Genomic DNA, 20586 nt, shown 5'->3' on the forward strand with positions numbered 1-20586 from the left:
ATTATACGTTTACCGATAACGATTTAAAAATAGAGTTACCACGCACAGCCCACCGATTATAAATGTTAACAATTGACAATATTATCTTGTTTATCTAAAATCTACTATTTATAATCAATGGGTATAATATTATTAATATTTAATATTATATTGTTATGGGTTGTAGACTTGTAGCTTGTTAGTTGTTGCTTTATTTCTCAGTTGTCAGTTGGTTGTTCATACATAAATGTATAAAAGTGATTACTTCCTAGTGTCTACCTACTGGCTTACTGCTTATGAGTTGTGAGTGACGATTGATCACGAAAGTTGTATACAAGGTACAAAGTACATACTATATAATATATAATTAATAATTATATAGATATTAGGTACCTACTTTATATAAATAATTAATTGAACAATAATAAAAAGAAGATATTTGCAAATTCTATAATTCTATAATCATGGACGATGCGAATTGTGATGGTGAATTTGGTGAACTAGAGTCATTTAATGGTACGTACCTACTAGTCTACTACACTACTACAATATACTTAGTAATTACTAATTTGTTATTATACATTTAATATTTATGCATAATAGCCAATAGGTACATAACATCATGATAATTGCTAACTTATAATTATTATGCATTAATACAATTTTGAATAATATTAATTATTAATGTATTATTATTATTTTTATTACCAATTTATAGAGCCATTACAAACCTTTAACAGTAATAAGTCAAGTTTAATTTGGGGTCATTTTGAAAATTGTAAAGAACTTGATAAAGCTGCATGTAATCATTGTAAACAAAAAGTTTACAAAGGAATCGGAAAAAAAGCTAATACTTCATCAATGAGGAAACATTTAAAGTTCAAGGATAAAACATTGTTTGACAAATTGTTAACGTCTGAGGTAAGTTAAAAAATTCAAAATAATAATACCATACCTGTTAAATATTTAAGTATTAGTATTTAAATACTTTTTCTGTATTTCAATTTTCAAATGCATTTGAAATATTTTTGAACAGAAATATTTCAAATATATTTCAAATGCTTATTAATTATTATTATATTTTGTATTTAAAAACATTAAATACAACATTCTTTCAAACAAGATTTTTAGTTTGGTTTTTCAACTATGAAGAAATTGCATAATACGAGTAATAATAATTTATAAATTATCACTTAAACATAATTCAATTTTTAAGAAGAAAGGAATTCTGTACAAACTTAATTGTTTTCTATATTCAATTAAGGAATTAAAAAAAGAAGCTAAAGCTAAAGATAGTATTCAAACTGGAAAACGTCAAATGTCTCTTTATGAGTCAGTGAACAAAAAGAAATGTTGGGATATGAATGATGCTAAATCCAAAGAGATTCACAAAATTATTGGTGAAATGATTTGTGTGGACAATGAACCGTTCAATTTGGTTGAACGTTCAGGATTCAATAAACTTATGGCATTTGTCAAACCGCAGTACAAACTATGCATAAAGTAAATATTTATTGTTATGGAACTAGTTTAAAAATCTACCTTACTTAAAATTGCTAGTGTAATATACCAATATTCCATAATTCTCCCTGCCATTAAATGTTTGCATATTAATGTTATAATATTAGACAACTACCTATCAATTATTTATATAAATTTAAAAAATACTAAATAGTAAATACTAAATAGTGCTTACTGCTTAGTACTTACTACTTAGTAGTTACTAGTTAGTAGTTATTAATTATTAGTTTAATACAGACCTCAATATTAAGTTAAACTTAATTTGAGTTTACCTATTATTTGTATTAACTTGTCACTTTTGAATACCATATTAGAGATTGTTATTTAATATTATTACATACTTATTACTTTATTTGTTATTACCTATTACCTATTTAATTATTAAATAATAAACTAATTCAAATTTTCAGATGCCTGGTCGCAAGTATTTCACAGAAACTGTTATTCCCGAAATGTACATAGAGTTGAAGACAAAAATAATGAGTACACTGGAAACAGTTTCTGCTGTGTCACTTACTTCTGATATCTGGACTTGTAGTCATAATAATGCAAGTTTTATTAGTTTTACAAGTCACTGGATCTCTGAAGATTTTAAACAACATCATTCCACTTTAAATATAAGGCACTTTCAAGGAAGACGCACTGGTTTTGCTATTAAAAATTGTTTGGAAGAACTATTAAATGAATGGAATTTGATGGACAAGATTCATTTATTAATACGGTGAGATATACTTAATAGTTAATAGTAGGTTTGATACTTTGGTAGTATTATTTAGAATATTATAATATACTAATTAATATTATTTTTAAAAATGAAAATTATCCTAGTAAATAAATATTGTTATATTGTTTTTAGTGACAATGGGGCTAATATGAAAAAGGGAGTTGACGACGCATCTTTAGATAGCTTTGGTTGTTTTTTGCACACAATTCATCTCCTTGTAACAGAGTCTATGAAAAGTCAGAAATCTGTACAAGATCTATTAGGTCGTGCCAAAAAAGTTTCTACTCATTTCCATCACTCATCATCAGCTACTGATAGACTGAAATCAATACAAATTGGACTAGGAGTTCAACCTAAAAAGGTTATTCAAGATATTTGCACTAGGTTAGTACTTAGTAAGATATATAATACATATATTATTATTTTATCTATGTCATTATTAATTTAAAAAAAATCTAATTGATAATATTTTTTATTTTAGGTGGAATTCTAGTTTTTACATGCTAGAGCGTTTGTTTAATTTAAAAAATGCCATATTAATATTCACATCTGAGGATCCATCATTTAGTTCAAATGATTGGACAGTAATAGAGTCATTATTGAATTTATTAAGACCATTCGAAGAGCTCACAAAACGCATATCCTCTAATAAATCAATAATAAGTGAAGTTATCCCTGCAATTATGTCATTAAATTCATTTTTAAATCACCTTAGTAGTATTCATTTTAGAGTTGGGACTACAAAAGATGTTATGATCAGCCGAATCCATAAGCGATTTGAAAATGTAATTAAAAATAAGAACCTTATTCTAGCAACATTTTTAGACCCAAGGTTCAAGTTATCGTTTTTTAAACCTGAAAAAAGACCAGAAGTGAAGAAAATAATTTTAAGTACTATTTCAAACTTCAACAATCTTGATTTAACAGTTGTACCTGATGATGTTACTATTGATATTTCTTCAATAACAAATAATAACAATCAAACGTCTGTAAAATCATTATGGGACTTCTACAATGATATAGCAACATCAACACCTTCAAATAATTCTACTGTAATGATGTCCAATAATTTTACCGATTTAGATGATTATACTGATTTCAACAAAGATTTAGTTGCCGAGTATGAAACCTACTGTAGTATTGAGTCCGTTCCGATTAATGGTGATCCATTAGGTTGGTGGAGCAGTCAAAAAAAAAATGACAAATATCCATATATTGGGAACAAGCTGCTTCTTCAAAAATATTTGTCTGCTCCTGCCTCAAGTGTCTACTCTGAAAGGTCATTTTCAGAGGCAGGTTTAGTTTACGAACCTAAGAGAAGTCAACTCCACCCTGAGAAGGCCGAACAAATTTTATTCTTACGCCACAACTTAAACAAATTTTAAATATTTAATTATTTATCAATGTTTTTACTTTTTATGCTTTATTTTAATTTTTAATTTTGTTTGAGCAAATTAAAACTATAAGTAGTTATGTTTGCAGACTTGCAGTTAATTTGTTATTAAGTAATTACCATCTGCTATCCAGAGTGAATCGACCTATTAATTATTATGAAACATGATGGTTAAAAGTTAAAATATTATATGAGTTTGTATGTGGGATTTTTACAATAATTCACTTTTTAAATGATCCATGAGCATTTTTAATTTATGCTATATTATGCAAGACTTTCTAGAAAAAATTAACTATCACAAAAAACCACATACAAATTACAAACTGATAATCTCCATTAAATGTTGACTCGGTTTTAAATTTTAACAGACATTATTATTTATTACTTGGCTAATACCGGTACATGGTATTTAATATTTATGTAAATTATTACTTGACCAGTACCCGAGACTCAGTTTTAAAAAAAATTATTACTCGACCAATACTCGAGACTCGGTTTAAAAAAAATTATTACTCGACTAGTACTCGAGACTCGGTTTTAATAAAAATTATTACTCGACCAGTACTCGAGACTCGGTTTTAACAGATATTGTTACTCGACAAATACTCGGTACCCGGTTTATAAGTAAAAACTGTACCCGGAACACCTCTAATTTTTACAATTGTTAGATCTGTCGTTCCGTTCCAAAAAACTATTATTGGCTCCCTGCTATCGATGTGCAAATATTTCTGTAGGTATACCGTTGACAAAGTCGACTCCCCCTGATGGTTTATACTTTTGTATAATTGGTCCAACAATGGTGTGGTCAAGTTAGGTTTATTCCGGAATACCCTTTTGATTGTTTGCACAACTTTTCCCAAGTCACGGCGCCGGAACCTCCTTAACTTATCGTCTTGTGTAAGTACAAAAGGATTCCCCTCCAGTTTCATCGGTTTATATTTTTCTAAACTGTTGGAGATGGCGCCGGATACCAATAATATTTCGGTCCTATTGATCATAGTGAATTCGAAATCCATTATGAAAAAACGGTTTTAGAGCTAGAATATATATAAAATATTAAATGTATGCATATTATTATTACTATAGTTACATATTACTACTATATTTAATTTTCCTGTGTTGTTGTTATTATGTTTTATTCTTCGAATATATGGTCCGTTGATAATATACGTCGTGGATTAGTTGCTCTAAAAGCATTCCGAATTCTACACAGATTGAACTATCCGCCCTAGGGTTATTAATTATTGCGTGTATAAATGCAGTTACTGGTACCATAGCTTGATTTAAAACACGTTGTGTAAACGGCATTTTGTACATTTTATTGATGTTTTTAGAGTACATTTTTCATACTTACATCTAGTAGTATGTTGTCTGTCATCGAATATAGCAAAATGGTTATTGCAATCATAACGAATTTCATTATATGGAGTTGGATCATCAATATTTCTTGGTTTTCTTGATTTTATTGGAATTAATGGTGCTGAAGGTGAAGAACTAGGCCTTCCTACTTTTTTTTTCCGCTCAGGAGTATACATTTGACCTTTACCAAGAGAAATAAGGGTTTTTGCTACACGTTGTTTGAAAAGAAGCAAGTCCATTTTTTTTGGAATATTACAATGTGTTGCATCATTTCGATACTCCATCCAACTATTTGTCAAAGCCATGTCAAAAGAATGTGTTACCATACGAAGAGTCCATTTACGTGATCTAATAAATATTCGAAAATAACTGATCAATTGGTCATGTAAATCGACTCCACCCATACTTTTGTTGTACAACTTTACTATTTCTGGTCTTTCTAGTGTAATATATTTTTTTTCTTTTTTGCCCCATCTGTTAACTTCATCAGTATTACCTGATGTCAAAAAGTTAGAAGCTAGTACAACACCTTTACTATCAAACCACTTTATTATTCCTATTTGATTTGTTCTTCCTTCATATTCATTAGATCCAGTTACTTCAAAAGATGCTCCTCTACCCAATTTTCGTAAATGTTTATCTGTTATAAGAGGTGGATTTGCAAATCTATTAACTCTAGCTGTACCTGCTGCATATATTTTTTGATCTTGAAGAGCATTTAATAAGTTATAAGATGTAAAGAAATTGTAAAAATATAATATGTGCCTATTTTTCTTTAGCTGTTCACACAATTTCAGAACAACTGATCCACCTAATCCAAAGTGTGCCTTAGTTTCTTGATCTAATTCGGTGTTTGAGCCTTGATATAGTAATAGGTCATAAACCATGCCTCCAGCCCCACATAATAAATATAGTTTTATACCCCACGGACTAGGCTTACCACGCATATATTGTTTGAGACCAAGGCGTCCTTTGAATGGTACCATTTGTTCGTCAATGCATAGGTTTTTTTCAATATGTAGTTCATTGCATCTTTTTTTATTGAGTTGTACAAAGGTCTTACTTTAAAAAATTTATCACTATTGTCTGTAGGATTAAATAAATTATCTTGTACATGAAAATTAGTTCTTAGTTCAAAAAATCTATTTTTTGTCATATTATCTGCTATTATATTTATTCGATAATCTGGCTGCCAGTACATAATGACTCGAGGGAACCCAATAATACCAATATACAAATGTATTCCAATAAATACCTTCATTTCTGATGCATTAGTATCTGTCCAGTTTTTAGTATTATTTTGTTGAGCAAATAAATTGGTAAAATGTGCCATGTCGTCAAATGATATAGTTGAAAAGTATTTTAGAAAATATTCTATAGGTGGAAATGGGGCACTTGGAAAATCTTTTTCTGGTACTGCTGTAAAAACAATTTCTCTTGTAGTAAGTGGCTTTGCTTCCCATTTTATGTTTTCTTTTCTCACACTATGATATTTATACGATGTAGTTGGATTTTCTAGCACTCTATCAACCTATGAGAATAGTAAATTTAATTTCAAGATCTTTTTTTGCAATAAAAATTGTACTTACATTTTCTGTTTCAACCACAATATCATCATCAATATTATCAATATTCCAATATATATCATCCTCTATATTTTGAAAATCAAAATTTTCATATACTTCATTCATAGCTAGCAGATTATCCAATTCATCTTCTTCAATATTATCTGAACCATCAGAGAAATCAGATAAATCAGAGTTTTCTCCGTTTCCGAGTAATTCTATTATTTTATCGTCGGACAACAAACGACGGGACATATTCTAAATAAATAAAAATATACAATGAAATAAGAAATAATAAGTACATAGGTACCTAGATATTTATGTTGAAAAAACAATTTTAAATTGGTAATGTATACTTACTTTGTGCGAATTTATACAATTGCAAAACGCAAAAATGTCAATATTCTGTAATAGGTAATTACTATATGTACCAAATTTATAAAATAAAATAAAAAATGTAATGAACTGTGTATGTTTACGTTGTCAGCGTTACATTGTAATGATGCAATAACTAATGATACCGCTCATTCCCCATGTCATTCAAGAAGGACATAAGTTCCCGCGCGTTTTACGGGTGTTTGATAACAGTTACTAATATTTTGATTATATATACTATATCATGGAGGAAAAAAATTATCAGAATTTTCCCGGCCGTATTACTACGTTTTGTATTATAAAATATAAGATTACATAAGAGACTTTTTTCTTCATGACAACTTGTTCCAACAAAATACGTTTAAGGTATTGAATACTACTTATCATCATGTTATGTTATTTTTTTCGTTATTCACGCATGTATATTATCATATATAAATTGCAAGTGATACAAATAAACGTAAATATGATTATCAACAACACTTAGAATAATATGTCCTTTTACTAGGACAATGGGAGCGAAAGGGTTAAACAAATTAGATGAGTGATCAAAGGAATCATCACTAAATGTAATTCTTCTTCTGATAGTGGTATGGGCAGTCTATTGTTTGCTTCTAGTACATGATGTTCAAAACAGCTTACGTATACTATGTTTCTTCGTACTAATTGAATATGCGCACTAGTTAATAATAATAATACTTCCTTTAATTCTTTAATAAAATCGATTGCATGCAATGTAAATGAATAATCTAAAGGTATTTGTGCATTTCCTCCCATGTTTATAATTTATATTTTATTGGTTAACGTATACAGTGAAAACTCTTTATAACGAAACTCTTTACAACGAAAAACTCTATATAACGTAAACATTACATAATAATGGTTGGTTTGCTATATAACCCATTAGACAATTCATTCTCTATAACGTATTAAGTCACTCTCAATAACGAAACAATATTTTATGTTTCATAATACAATTTACGTGTTATCGTATCTATTACATATATAAACTATAAAAATAATCGGCAATAATGCCGACATTTCCGGAATTACATTCTTTCATTATCTACTTTTAATATCGTTATTATCGATATTTAATAGGTACAATGTTCATTTTATTATCGACGTAATGTCTAACATTATACACATGACCACAGTAGTGCGCTAATATTCGTTATGGCAAGTAAAAGAAAAGTACTGTGTGTTGATCAAAAAGTCGCTTTAATACGTGCGATTGAAAAAGGTGAAAAAAAAGTGATGTTGGGAAACGTTTTGGATTCAGCCCATCTACTGTCGCTACTATCTGGAAGAATAAGGATAAAATATTGCATGCTGAAACAGAAGGAAGTTCTTGTAAAAAAATAAGGAAACCGAAATTTGAAGACTTGGACCAGGCCATGTTAATGTGGTTCCATAAACAACGTTGTAATAATGTACCTATATCTGGGCCTGTTTTGAAAACTAAAGCTGAACATTTTGCTCAACAACTTGGTATTATAGATTTCAAGGCCTCGGAAGGATGGCTTGGAAAATTTAAACAACGTCACAATATTACCTATGGGAAAATAAGCGGAGAAGCACTAAATGTCGACTTGAATGTTACTAACAGCTGGTTAATTAATGTGTGGCCAAAATTGAATGAAAAGTACACTCCGGATAATATTTTTAATGCTGATGAGACAGGTATTTTTTACAAAATGACCCCAGATAAAACATTAAAATTCAAAGGGGAAAAATGCGTGGGAGGTAAACTTTCTAAAGAACGTATCACTGCGTTTGTAGCAGCCAATATGAGTGGCACTGAAAAAAGAAAGATTATGGTAATAGGCAAATCAAAAAACCCGCGATGTTTTAAAAATATTAAACGGTTGCCAGTCACTTATAAAGCAAATAAGTCAGCGTGGATGACATCAATACTTTTTGAAGAAGAAATAAGAAAATGGGATGCAGAATTAAAGGGGCGAAAAATTTTGTTACTCGTGGATAATTGTCCTGCTCATCCCAATCTATCTAATCTTATGAACATAGAGATGATATTTTTCCCAGCTAACACAACTAGTATCTTACAGCCGATGGACCAAAGTGTTATAAAAAGTTTGAAAGGCCACTATAGAAAGAAAATATTAATGGAAATTATCGAATCTGATGACAATGCCTCTATCAATATGCTTGATGCGGTGAACTTCTTAAGTAAAGCCTGGGAAGAGGTAACAGCAGAAACTATACGGCATTCTTTTCGTCATGCTGGACTTCGAAGTTTTGCCAATGCTGAAGAAGAAATAGAACAATTTGAGAATGAAGATGATACACTGAGTGAGTGGATTACTCAGTTCAATACTCCGCATACTTTTACTCCTGAGGACCTACAAAACTATGTAGAAATAGACGAAAATCTAGTTACAACAAAATCGTTAACTGATGAAGAAATCCTAAATGCAGTGACAAAAGTCGAGGAGGAGCAAAAGGAAGATGAAGAGGAAGCACAACCTGACGAAGTCGTAATACCAAGTATTCAACAAGCACTTGATGCGGCTAAATTATTAGAAAAGTACTTATTGTTTCACGAAGATGATCCAAAGTTATCCCAAAACATGGGAGAAATTCATAAAAAAATACAAAAACAGTATTGGCAAAATAAAAAAGTCCAAACTAAGATGACAGACTATTTTAAATAAAGTATAAATATGTATAGTATAAAAATTAAATTATATTTAATAAGTATGTATAATAATAATAATAATTTAATATAATACGTAAATATATATAAAATAATGTAAACATAATGATGTCTTTGATATATAATATTACATAGGTACATACCTTATACATAAATAATTAAAATTTTGTTTTTTTTTAAACCCTCTCTATTACGAAAACTCTCTATAACGAAAGAAATCTCTTGGTCCCTTCAGATTCGTTATAAAGAGTTTTCACTGTATTTCCAAAATTGTTGTGAACACCGCATATAGAAGTTAATAAGTTTTCTAGCGTTGTGTGAAAATAATTATGTACTACTTCTAAGACTGTAAAAAAAAAAAAAAATCGTACTAATATTAAAAATTATACTAATATATTTAATATTTTTGATATCATTTGATATCATTTTAGTATTTATACAATAAGAGGTCGCGTTATACCCTTATAATCTGTTTAACCCTGGTAATACTATACAGAAAAATGTTATATATAAGTATTTTGAAAAAAAAGAGTTCAGTGGGTAGAGACATGGTTATTTTGGATTTTATTCAACTGTATCTTTTCTGAGAGGGAAGTGAATCTATTTGGTACTTTGAGAGGTGAAAAAAGTGTCGTGCAAAACATAAGAAAAATTAAGGAAAAACAGGAATTTTTACGCAAAATCAGTTTTCGAGAAAATCGGTTTGGGTTTTTGGTGCAACTCTTAAACAAATGACCGTAGGTACATGAAATTTTGACTGAATGTTTGTATTCAATGTTTGGTTAGCATTTTCTATACACCATTACATTTTCCAAATAATTTGAGCTGTTTGCAAACTATTTCAGTTTCCATTTTTTTAGTTTTTTTTTCTACAAATATCAATGAAATTTTATTTGTTGTTTAAAACAGCTTGAGATTTAATAGAATACTCCTAGTATATTGTTTCAAATGCAGATAAAAAAAATTTAAAATCCATAGTCCTAATTTTTTTTTATAAGCATTTTAAGTTCAAATATTGACAAAATACGTGAAAATGACGAAAATTTGCAAATTATTTTTCTTAAATCTGGGATTTGAAAATGTTATACAAGATTCCTCATAAGTTTGTCTACCTTTATCAAAAAAAAAAAAAAAATGTCTACAAGAAAGTCAAATAAAATTTTTATGAGCGTTTGAAATTCATATTTTTACATCATTTGATATTCACTAGATTTCTCATGCAACAATTTTCTTATTTTATTGTAATTAAAAAACGAGTGACTTTAGATACTTGAAAATTGCACTAAATATTTATATGAGCATTTTCTATGAACCATACAGTTTTGAAAATAATTTGTCACTTTTCAATTTTTTTAATTCTTTTTGTTTGGTAAAAAAGCGTGATAAATTAATGCAAAGCTCCTGGTATATTGTTACAATATCAGTTGAATAATATTAAAAATACATACTATGTATTACATAGGCATAATTTTTTTTTATAAACATTTAAAGTTTGAATTTCGATAAAATTTAGTAATTATTTTGTAGTTAAAAATTTATAAATCGTTCAACTTTAATAGCTAAGGATTGAAAATTTAAAACAAGGTTCCACGTAAATAGGTTATATATAAATTACTTTATTCACAATAATATCAGTTTTATATTTTCTACCCGCAGCAATTATATTCAAACCAAGAACACAAAAATACCTCTGAAAAATATTGATTCAAATATTCTATTAAATTGGTATTCTCTCATACAAAATTAATATCGTAGATAAAAGTAAAAAAGCTTTTTTATAAAATAAATTTCAAAATTGTATAAATTAACAATAATGGGAAAAACGTGATTAATACGAGACAGACTTGAAAAAACGGGACAAAGTTCATCCCTTAAACATTTGGTGGGACAACGGGTGACACATTTTAAATACAGGACAATCCCGTATAATATGGGACGTATGATAACCTAAGTAATACAGAATTTTCTGAGTTCTTAAAGGTTTTTAATACATTTAATCCATTGCCCTTGCCCTACAAATATTGAAAAGTACGTTTTAAAGCTGTTTACGGATATTGTCAGTTTTAAATTTCTTAATTCTCTTTTCTATAAATATCAATACACTTTTATTTGTTGGGTAAAAAGTGGGAAAATTTAATATAAGGCTCCTGATATAATGTTCTAATAGCAGTTGAAAAAGATTAATAATACATAGTCACAATTTTTTTATAAGCATTTAAAGTTTAAATTTCGATAAAATTTATCAAATTTATAATTTAATATTTATTTTGTAGTTAAAAATTTATAAAATGTTCAACTTTTGTAACTAAGGAATGAAAATTGAAAACAAGGTTTCACGTAAATAGGTTATATATAAATTACTTTATTCACAATAATATCATCAAATATACTTGGTAATACCATGTGCTGACTGACTGTTTTCGCTCAGAATCGTTTTTCTTATACAATTCTTATCATTGAATTCAAATTAAACATAACTTATTACAGTGACCCACTTATAACCTACTGTACACCAGAGCGATTCCCACTTGCCCATCTTTTTTTTACTAATTATTTCATCTACAACCAATAGCAACCATTTACAAACAAAAATGTCTATAGTAAATCTCAAAATACCTGTTTGAGCACCTCTTCGGGTTGAACCTACTGGGTATAATTGTGAATCTAAACCATTGAGAGACTCACTCAAAAACACACAAAAAATGTCCCATTAGTGAAACCCATATTAAAATAAGTAGAGGTGTTTTTGAGATATATAACAATCACAAAAAAGGGGGCTCTATTTTATAATATACCTATCTAGATTATATTATATTAATTGTATTAATATTTAATTATTTTTATTTTATATATTATAGTAGTAATATCATATATGAAATCTCTAACCTAACCCCAAAAACTTGGGGCCTCCGTGAATTGCACACCCCTCACTCAAGATAATTGCGCCACTGTAATATACCTACTTGGTAATCAATTTAATATTTATTATTTTATAATGTTGATGTAGTAGGCATAACATATAAAACCTTAATTATATTATGGAGGATTTGAATTCAACTAGACAACATTTTCCTTTTTATTAATTAAACAGAATCCTGTTTTATAAATTTGTATTTGTCAAATGTGCAATGTGATTCTGCTTAGGACCGGGTTAATTGTATTGTTTTGTGGTAGGTACTTATTCCAAATGGGTCTATTTAATTTTAAACATTTAAATTTTAAACTTTAAAGTCGTACATAGTTTAACTCGTAAATTGTTTAGATTTCAATCAACTGAATTGATTTCATTTTATTGTATTTTGCAAATAATATATATTGTTAAATGAAATATTGAAAACCATGATTTTAAGTTGCAGTATATGGTTTTATTAAACACGTCATATGAATCAAATGAATTGCAGATGTGTAACACAGTTTTTATTTTGTTATCGTGTTTTCTACATAATAGGTACCTACAGAACAATAGCAACAATCCAACAACAAGTATTGAATTAAAATATATCTTATAAACGACTATATTGTTTGTATGAAATGTTTATTTAGCTTTTCAATATTACAAACACCATATTATATCATATTCCATCTAATCAATACCTATTCAGAAGACAATCATATCATATTCTTTGCAAAATAAAGTTTATGCTCGTTCAGTGTAGTGATCTTAACAATAAAAACCATGATTTCATATAAAGTTTTTATGACATTAACTGTTATATTTATAATAAGCTGTAAAGCTGGTAATGTAGAAGGTAATAATTAATATTATATTTGTATTTATATTAAATACAACCTGACAGTTGTAGCATTGAGTGATCTGGGAGTGAACTTTCATCTTGCACTTTGTGAGGCTCAAGTAAGCGCCTTTTCCCTCAAGCTTATACAGGACGTCTTGGTGGACCTCACAGACCCAGTGTACATCACGAGGACCCAGTTTAAATAATGGTTTCACTCCACTGGTGTCAGACTACACGAGCTCTAAGCCCGGGTTCTGGTTAACCAATGCCCAGGGTAACTCATCGCCTTCGAGTAACCTATCGACGAACTTAATTATGAGCCTGGGGTTGCGGGGCTGGATTTTTCGAAAGAGGATTAAGCCATTCCTCGACCTGACCGAACGGACTTTGGGGTTTTTGATCTTTTGCTCGATTGATTCCCGAACATCCTGCCACCCTTTACCCTCCACCGTGACTTCGAACATGGGCCCTAATTTAGCGGCTCTCGCCCTGGCGTAAGTTTTTTCCAATTTGGCCTTTCTGGTCGACTTTATCCTATGACGGTGGGCGCAGCCTTAGGGGTGGCCTTCAGTCCGCTTCTTGACTTAGCCTGTCTTGCCGGCTTTGGCGTTTTAAGACTTGGGAATTCCTCTTTTTGACGCGGTAGGGCCCTGACTTTATCAGCATAGTTGGCGCCTGACGGACTAAGAACCATAATATAGTCGTCGTCAATGTTCGTAAATTCCATTGGAGGAGGAGTGACCGTTTTGCCAGCTGAAAGGAGGGAGGACAACCCAACTCTGGCTGCATCTCTCTCCAGCTTAGCCTGTTTTAGCTGTTCCCTGTGAGCGCCCAAATCGCAATACAGATCTCTGAGATGCTCCTGGGTTGAGTGGAGCTCTTCCCTTTGCTCCTCTCAGCATCCAAGTATCTTGGACCCGGTTCTTCCTAACCGTAGATATACAAGGACAGTTATTCTGTGAACCATGCATTTATGGCAAACAGCATAAGGAGATGTTCACTCAGGGCAAAACAATAACTACTGAACCAGGGCAAATAATACACAGCGACGTATGTGGACCCATAGAAGAGAATTCATTAGGAGGTAAAAGATATTTCATTATTTTTAAGAGGACGCCACACGGGCAAACGAAACCATGCAATGACCAAGAGAATGCGCTGTTAGGTGTTTTCGTGATCCGCAAGCACGCGACGTTTAAGCCGCGCCCACTACACACAGCCGTGTAACGACCGACGAATTGCTCGTTCGGGAGCGTTGTTTATTATCTTATGAACGTTCGTCCGTGATGTGTCGAATCGAAATAAAATGCATACACCTAAATTCATTGCCACCATAATATTTTAAATATTCGCTCTTATGCACTAACCATCTTTTAATTAAAGCCACTGTCTGCCCAATTGTATACCTATTTGTATATAACAATATTATGTTGCCAAGAAAATCTAGTTTCTACCGTACCTTTAATTGTAGTACTATTAGTACTAACATTTTAGGTATTCGAGTTGACAATATTTTACACGTACAATAACTTACGATTTACATTTTGTTTGTAAAAATATCAATATAGACATAACTATTATGTATTTAATTTTTATACTTACCCATATTTTCGAATGTATTACCATCAAACCATTGATTATAATACATATTATTATTTATATTATTCTATATTACACTGAGGACGCTAAACCAGCGAAAATACCGTACAAAAACATGCCAATTTTGTTCCAATAATACGGCCAACTGAATGGTTTTAGAGCAAAATACCTTAATTAAAAGTTGTAGAAGAGAGTTATATAGGATGACGTATAAGACTCGATTTTTGATATTTTAATTTTTTATACCAATTATTCGCAAGTAAAAAACTGAAAACGCAAAACGATTTTATCGATTTTGAGAATGAAATATCGAAAATCAAGTCTTATACGTCACTCGGTATAACTCTTCTTACATTTTAATCAGCCATAAATAAACTACTTGAATTGGATTTACAACTTACTGAGTTGCAATCTAAGAAATTAAAAAATAAAAAAAACATTCAACTAGTTTAAATTATATTAATAATATACTAATTATAATACAATACAATATTAGTCTATATAATATCAATTATAATATAATAATAATATCATTGTAACAAACAATATTCAATATCCCGCGCGTTATCGAATACATTTTACTGATCAGTACTTCATAGTACACCATCGAATGCAAGCCTTCAAGATAGAATAAACAATTTTTTTGTACGTTATAATACACAGTGTTTCGACAATCCTTTATTTTCCGTGTTTATTTGAATAGTTTCTTATAAACATATAACGCCATTCTACTACTTTAAGTTAAAAGATCAACGGACTTTGGTATTCGACAGCATTCGTCAAGCAAAATTCAAACATTGAAACAGGTAAGAAAATTGATTTTATTTACCAATTTTTTTTTAAAATTCAATTCTTAATTGATTTTGGTACTTCAATCAGAGTTGAGCAAAATATTATCTAGATAATTATTCGAATGAAAAATTAGTCGAATCATTTGTTATTCGAATAATATTGTTTTCAAATTATTCGAATAATTGTAAAATTATAACTATCAAAATAATTTTTTATTCGAATAAAATATTATCAAAATAATCATCTAAATAAAATTGTATTCGAACGATGATGCCAAACTCTGATTTCAATATTAATTGTTATACATGTCGATCCCACAATTGGGGCCTGATTTATAGAAATTGGTGACTCTTTATGTACTTATACCTAGATTTCCTAGGTTTTTCTTTAGAGGTGTTTTTCATAAATAAATTTAATTTTTTACAAGTAAAACAAACAAAGCCAAATATACTGAAAAATATAAAAAGAAAAATGCAACAAATTTTCATATTATTAAATTAAATTTTATGTTTAAAAAAATGTAATCATGACCTTAGTGTTATTGATATTATTGTATTATCATTATTTGTTCATACTTATTACACATGATCTAAATTTACTTTATCTTATTGTTGTAGATATACGATCATAGTACGTCAAATATAATTATTGGACACAGAAGAAAAAAAGTAAAAAAAAAAATGGACTTTCAGAAGGTCGTTTATCAAATACTGCTGTTGTTATTTACCATAGAAATTTCTACGACGTTTGGTAACCATGAAGAAGACTTGTTCGAATTAACATCAACCAGCGATAGCCCGGGTTTGCAGTACGAACTCATAGGTAATGGTAGAGCGTGCGGAAGTAGTTGGACAGTAAACACATATATGGATTTAAAATTTTTAAATAACAGTCTTAGAAATATTAGACAAATGTTAAACTCAATTGAACTAATTGCGTTCAAAGACATTTCTATAACTTTGTATCAGTTAAAAAAACACGCGAACAGATTGGAAAACGAGATAGGTTTAATTGTACAAATGGGTAGACATAACAAAAAAGTTAAGCGATCTATTGAGTTTGGGGGTACGGCATTAAAATGGATGTTTGGAGTAGCCGATGCTGACGATGTACGAAGATATGATAGTACGATCGATAAATTAGAAAACAATGAGAAAGATGTTATGCGTATTGTTCATGATCAGATATCTATACTAAAAAGCACAATAATTAATTTGAATGATTCCGTTACATCATTTAATGAAAATAAGAAAATATTTGATGCAAATATGAAAGAAGGCGAGAAAAAAGTGAACGAATTGATTATTGAGATAGCTAAGGAAGACAGAAAAATCATTATTTTGAGTTCGATAACTCTTTTAGAAAACACTATATTTGAATTGGACATGTTTATTAGTAGGTTGCAAAGAGTAATTTCTAACGTACAGAATAATGTAGTAGATGCGTTTATAATAACACCTGACCAATTGCTTTCGGAAATAAAAAATATTCAGAGTATACTCCCGGATGATTTGAAAATCCCTGTTAAATTTGATGAGGATAATATTCAAGAAATATTCAAAATATTAAGTATTGAAATGCACACAATAAATGACAGATTTATTTTTTCTTTAAAATTTCCTCTGTGCTTTATAGGAAATTTCAACGTTTATTACATATTACCTATTTACATTCCAATTAATGAACATGGTCAATTTCTGCATATGACTAAAAATTCTATGTATTTGTTAATGGACAAAATAATGACCAAATATTTTATATGGCCAGATTTAAATAACTGTAAAGTAGTGGATAAAATATTTGTTTGTGGATTTAATGAAATTATACATAATTGTGACACGGACCCCACATGTGTAACAGAATTACTAAAAAATTCTTTAACTAAACCACCTCAATGTGATACTTATATCTCTGAATTCAAAACAGAAATGTGGTATCCCTCATTTTTCAAAAATCATTGATTTTTCGTATGTGAAAAACTCACTACAATTACTATAATTTGTAATAAACAGTCTTTCACTCAAAAAATTAAAGTTAAAAGTTCTGGAAAGTTATACTTGAAGTCTGGGTGTATTGCTTACACCTCGAAAGGTGTACTAAAAACTGAACAAGTATTAAATCAAACATATTTCTCAATTCCAGAAGACTTATCTCTTACAAATGATTCATGCTGTAATGTATTCAATTTTTCTAATCAGGCCTATCCCAAACCTATCCACTTCGAGGAAATAAAAAATATTAAATTTAATAAAGATGCGTTCAATACAATAAATAAACAATTAGACCAACAAGATATGTTAATAAATTCGCTTATTGTAGATAAAACGTATGAATTTATATACACAAACAAATATTTAGTTGTCATAATAATAGTTTTTTTAATATATTTTATAGCAACATTTTATTTAAATAGGAAAGCAAAAAAATTAGCTATAGAAAACATTAATTTAAGTTACAATCCTCCAAGTTCTAAAAATTAATTTAGTAAAGGTTCTTAGTACGTATACCTGATATTATATATTATTATATAATTGTCAAATACCATTCACAACATTTATATTATTTTTTCGGAAGTTAATAATTAGTATGTAGGTATATGTTTATCTTACTTTTTTCTACACTTATATATTGTATAAATGTTCTTGTATAAATATATTTTATTTTATAACATACTTTAATGAAATTGTTCAAATAATCGAATGTATAATCGGATTGAAATGCATCACCTTTATAAATTCAATTTTATTTGTTACTTTTAAAGTAATTACTAATTTGTATAGTTGTGTTGTAAAGATATCTAATACACTAATTATTTTATGATTTGCCTTGGCAATGAGCACCCTCACTTGTTTATTAGATATTAAAAAAAAAATTGTATTATTACTATTATGTACCTAAAAATTGTAATATATATGTCTCATTATATACTATATCGTGTGTTTTTTATTATTACTATTATCTCTATAAAATTGCTACTTGTAAAGTTGGGTAACTGAAACACCCACTTAGGTTGAATTTATATATTTTTGTACATTATATTGGGCTCACTGCCCGTAATAAATAAATAATAATAAAATAATGAGTTTTAGTTTTTATAAATTCTTATATTTTTAACACAATAAATATTATATGTTATATAGAAATTAGTTTTAAATGTTTTTGAAGAGTTTGTTATGAATATTTTATATACAATTAGAGGACTCGATTTTCGATATTTCATTTTCAAAATATATAAAATCGTTTTGCATTTTTTGTTTTTTGTTTTCACTTTTTTGATTTGTGAATAATTGGTATAATAAGCTAAAATATCAAAAATCTAGTGCTATACGTTAACAGATTCAACTCTCCTCTTAAACTTTTATAAGAGGTTTTTTGATCTAAACCCAGTCAGTCAGCCGTGTTTTTGGAACTAAAAAATAAGTTTTACTCACAGCCGCGGATGTCACGGCAATACGGTAATGCAAGGACGGTCGCGGGCATCGTAATAAATCGAGCATAATTATTATACTATGTTTTATTTCACGTAAATAATAATATGAACGTAATAGGTATATATAAAAATAATGCAACGACGTGCGAAGCGCGGACCGCCGATAACAGACCGGTTTTGACCTGCCGGCGGCCGGCGAGTCTGGATGTCGGAGCTAGGAGGGGACAAACGCTGCCGCTAGAAACAAAAGCAGCACATGACGGCCGTAATTAAATTTTTTTTACTGTAAAACATGCCAATTTTGTTCCAATAATACGGCTTACAGAATGGTTTTAGAGCAAAATACCTTAATTAAAAGTTGTAGAGAAGAGTTATATCGGGTGACGTATAAGACTCGATTTTCGATATTTCCTTCTCAAAATCGATAAAATCGTTTTGCGTTTTGACTTTTTTTCACTTTTTTACTTGCGAATAATTGGTATAAAAAATTAAAATATCAAAAATCGAGTCTTATACGTCACCCGATATAACTCTCCTCTACAACTTTTAATAAAGGTATTTTGCTCTAAAACCATTCAGTAAGCCGTATTATTGGAACAAAATTGGCATGTTTTTGTACGGTATTTTTGCCCGTGTGGCGTCCTCTTAAAGATGATTATTCTAAATATACTTATGTCTATTTTATGAAACATAAATCTGAGGTTAAAGAAAAACTTAATTGTTTTCTGAGTATGGTTAAAACTCAAACAAAAAATATTTTTAAAACAATTAGAAGTGACTGTGTGGATTAGATTATAAGAATTCCGAAGTTCGATCAATTCTAAATCATTTTGGTATAAAGCATGAAACAAGTGTACCTTATACTCCTGAACAAAATGAAAGAGCTGGACGTTCAATGAGGACTATTTGTGAGGCAGCCAGTACAATGATATATGCCAAGAATTTTCCAAACTTACTGTGGGCAGAAGCAGTCAATACAGTAGTGTTCTCATTAAATTATACTGGTAATTCAGGCAAAGTATGTAAGACTCCATACGAGTTATGGTTTGATAAACTTTCTAAAATAGAAAAGTTCGTAGTATTTGGAATAAATGCATATAGTTTAGTTCCAAAACAACGACGAAAGAAGTGGGATGCAAAAAGCCGAAAAGGATACTTTGTTGGATATTCAGAAACTTCAAAAGGGTAACGTATGTATTTGGTATAAAGAAAATGACGAGGTGTCACTTAGTAGAGACGTCATTTTCAAGGATGAAAGTGTTATATATGACCAACTTGTAGAATGTTCTAATAATTTAAATGATAGTAATAACATTGATGTTCTTAACTTACACAAGGATGGCTCATTAGAACACAGCAATAAATCAGAAGGAGATGAAGTCATGGAAAATGAATTTGGTTCAATAAGTATAGCTGACAATAAAACACAAGGACATGA

At 29.5% G+C, this 20586-nt stretch overlaps 3 protein-coding genes and 1 pseudogene across 3 annotated transcripts; 3 read left to right on the plus strand and 1 right to left on the minus strand.

The window, feature by feature from the left end:
- The first annotated feature begins 443 nt into the window (after positions 1–443).
- LOC132941914 (zinc finger BED domain-containing protein 4-like) lies at positions 444–3609 on the plus strand. Its single transcript, XM_061010160.1, has 6 exons — positions 444–495; positions 698–900; positions 1244–1447; positions 1911–2221; positions 2357–2608; positions 2706–3609. The coding sequence occupies exons 1-6, from the start codon at positions 444–446 to the stop codon at positions 3607–3609; spliced, it is 1926 nt and encodes a 641-aa protein (XP_060866143.1).
- Positions 3610–4900: 1291 nt separating this feature from the next.
- On the minus strand, positions 4901–6667 carry LOC132941921 (piggyBac transposable element-derived protein 3-like). The gene is given in 5 exon segments (XM_061010172.1): positions 4901–5324; positions 5383–5428; positions 5431–6009; positions 6012–6507; positions 6566–6667. Coding segments are annotated over 5 exon segments (1647 nt in total).
- Positions 6668–8313: 1646 nt separating this feature from the next.
- LOC132941929 (tigger transposable element-derived protein 4-like) lies at positions 8314–9591 on the plus strand. The gene has a single exon (XM_061010184.1). The coding sequence runs from the start codon at positions 8314–8316 to the stop codon at positions 9589–9591; it is 1278 nt and encodes a 425-aa protein (XP_060866167.1).
- Positions 9592–13467: 3876 nt separating this feature from the next.
- Positions 13468–19511, plus strand: LOC132934989 (uncharacterized; annotated as a pseudogene).
- Positions 19512–20586: the final 1075 nt, after the last annotated feature.

This window comes from Metopolophium dirhodum, chromosome 1, assembly GCF_019925205.1.
Source record: "Metopolophium dirhodum isolate CAU chromosome 1, ASM1992520v1, whole genome shotgun sequence".
NCBI lineage: Eukaryota > Metazoa > Arthropoda > Insecta > Hemiptera > Aphididae > Metopolophium > Metopolophium dirhodum.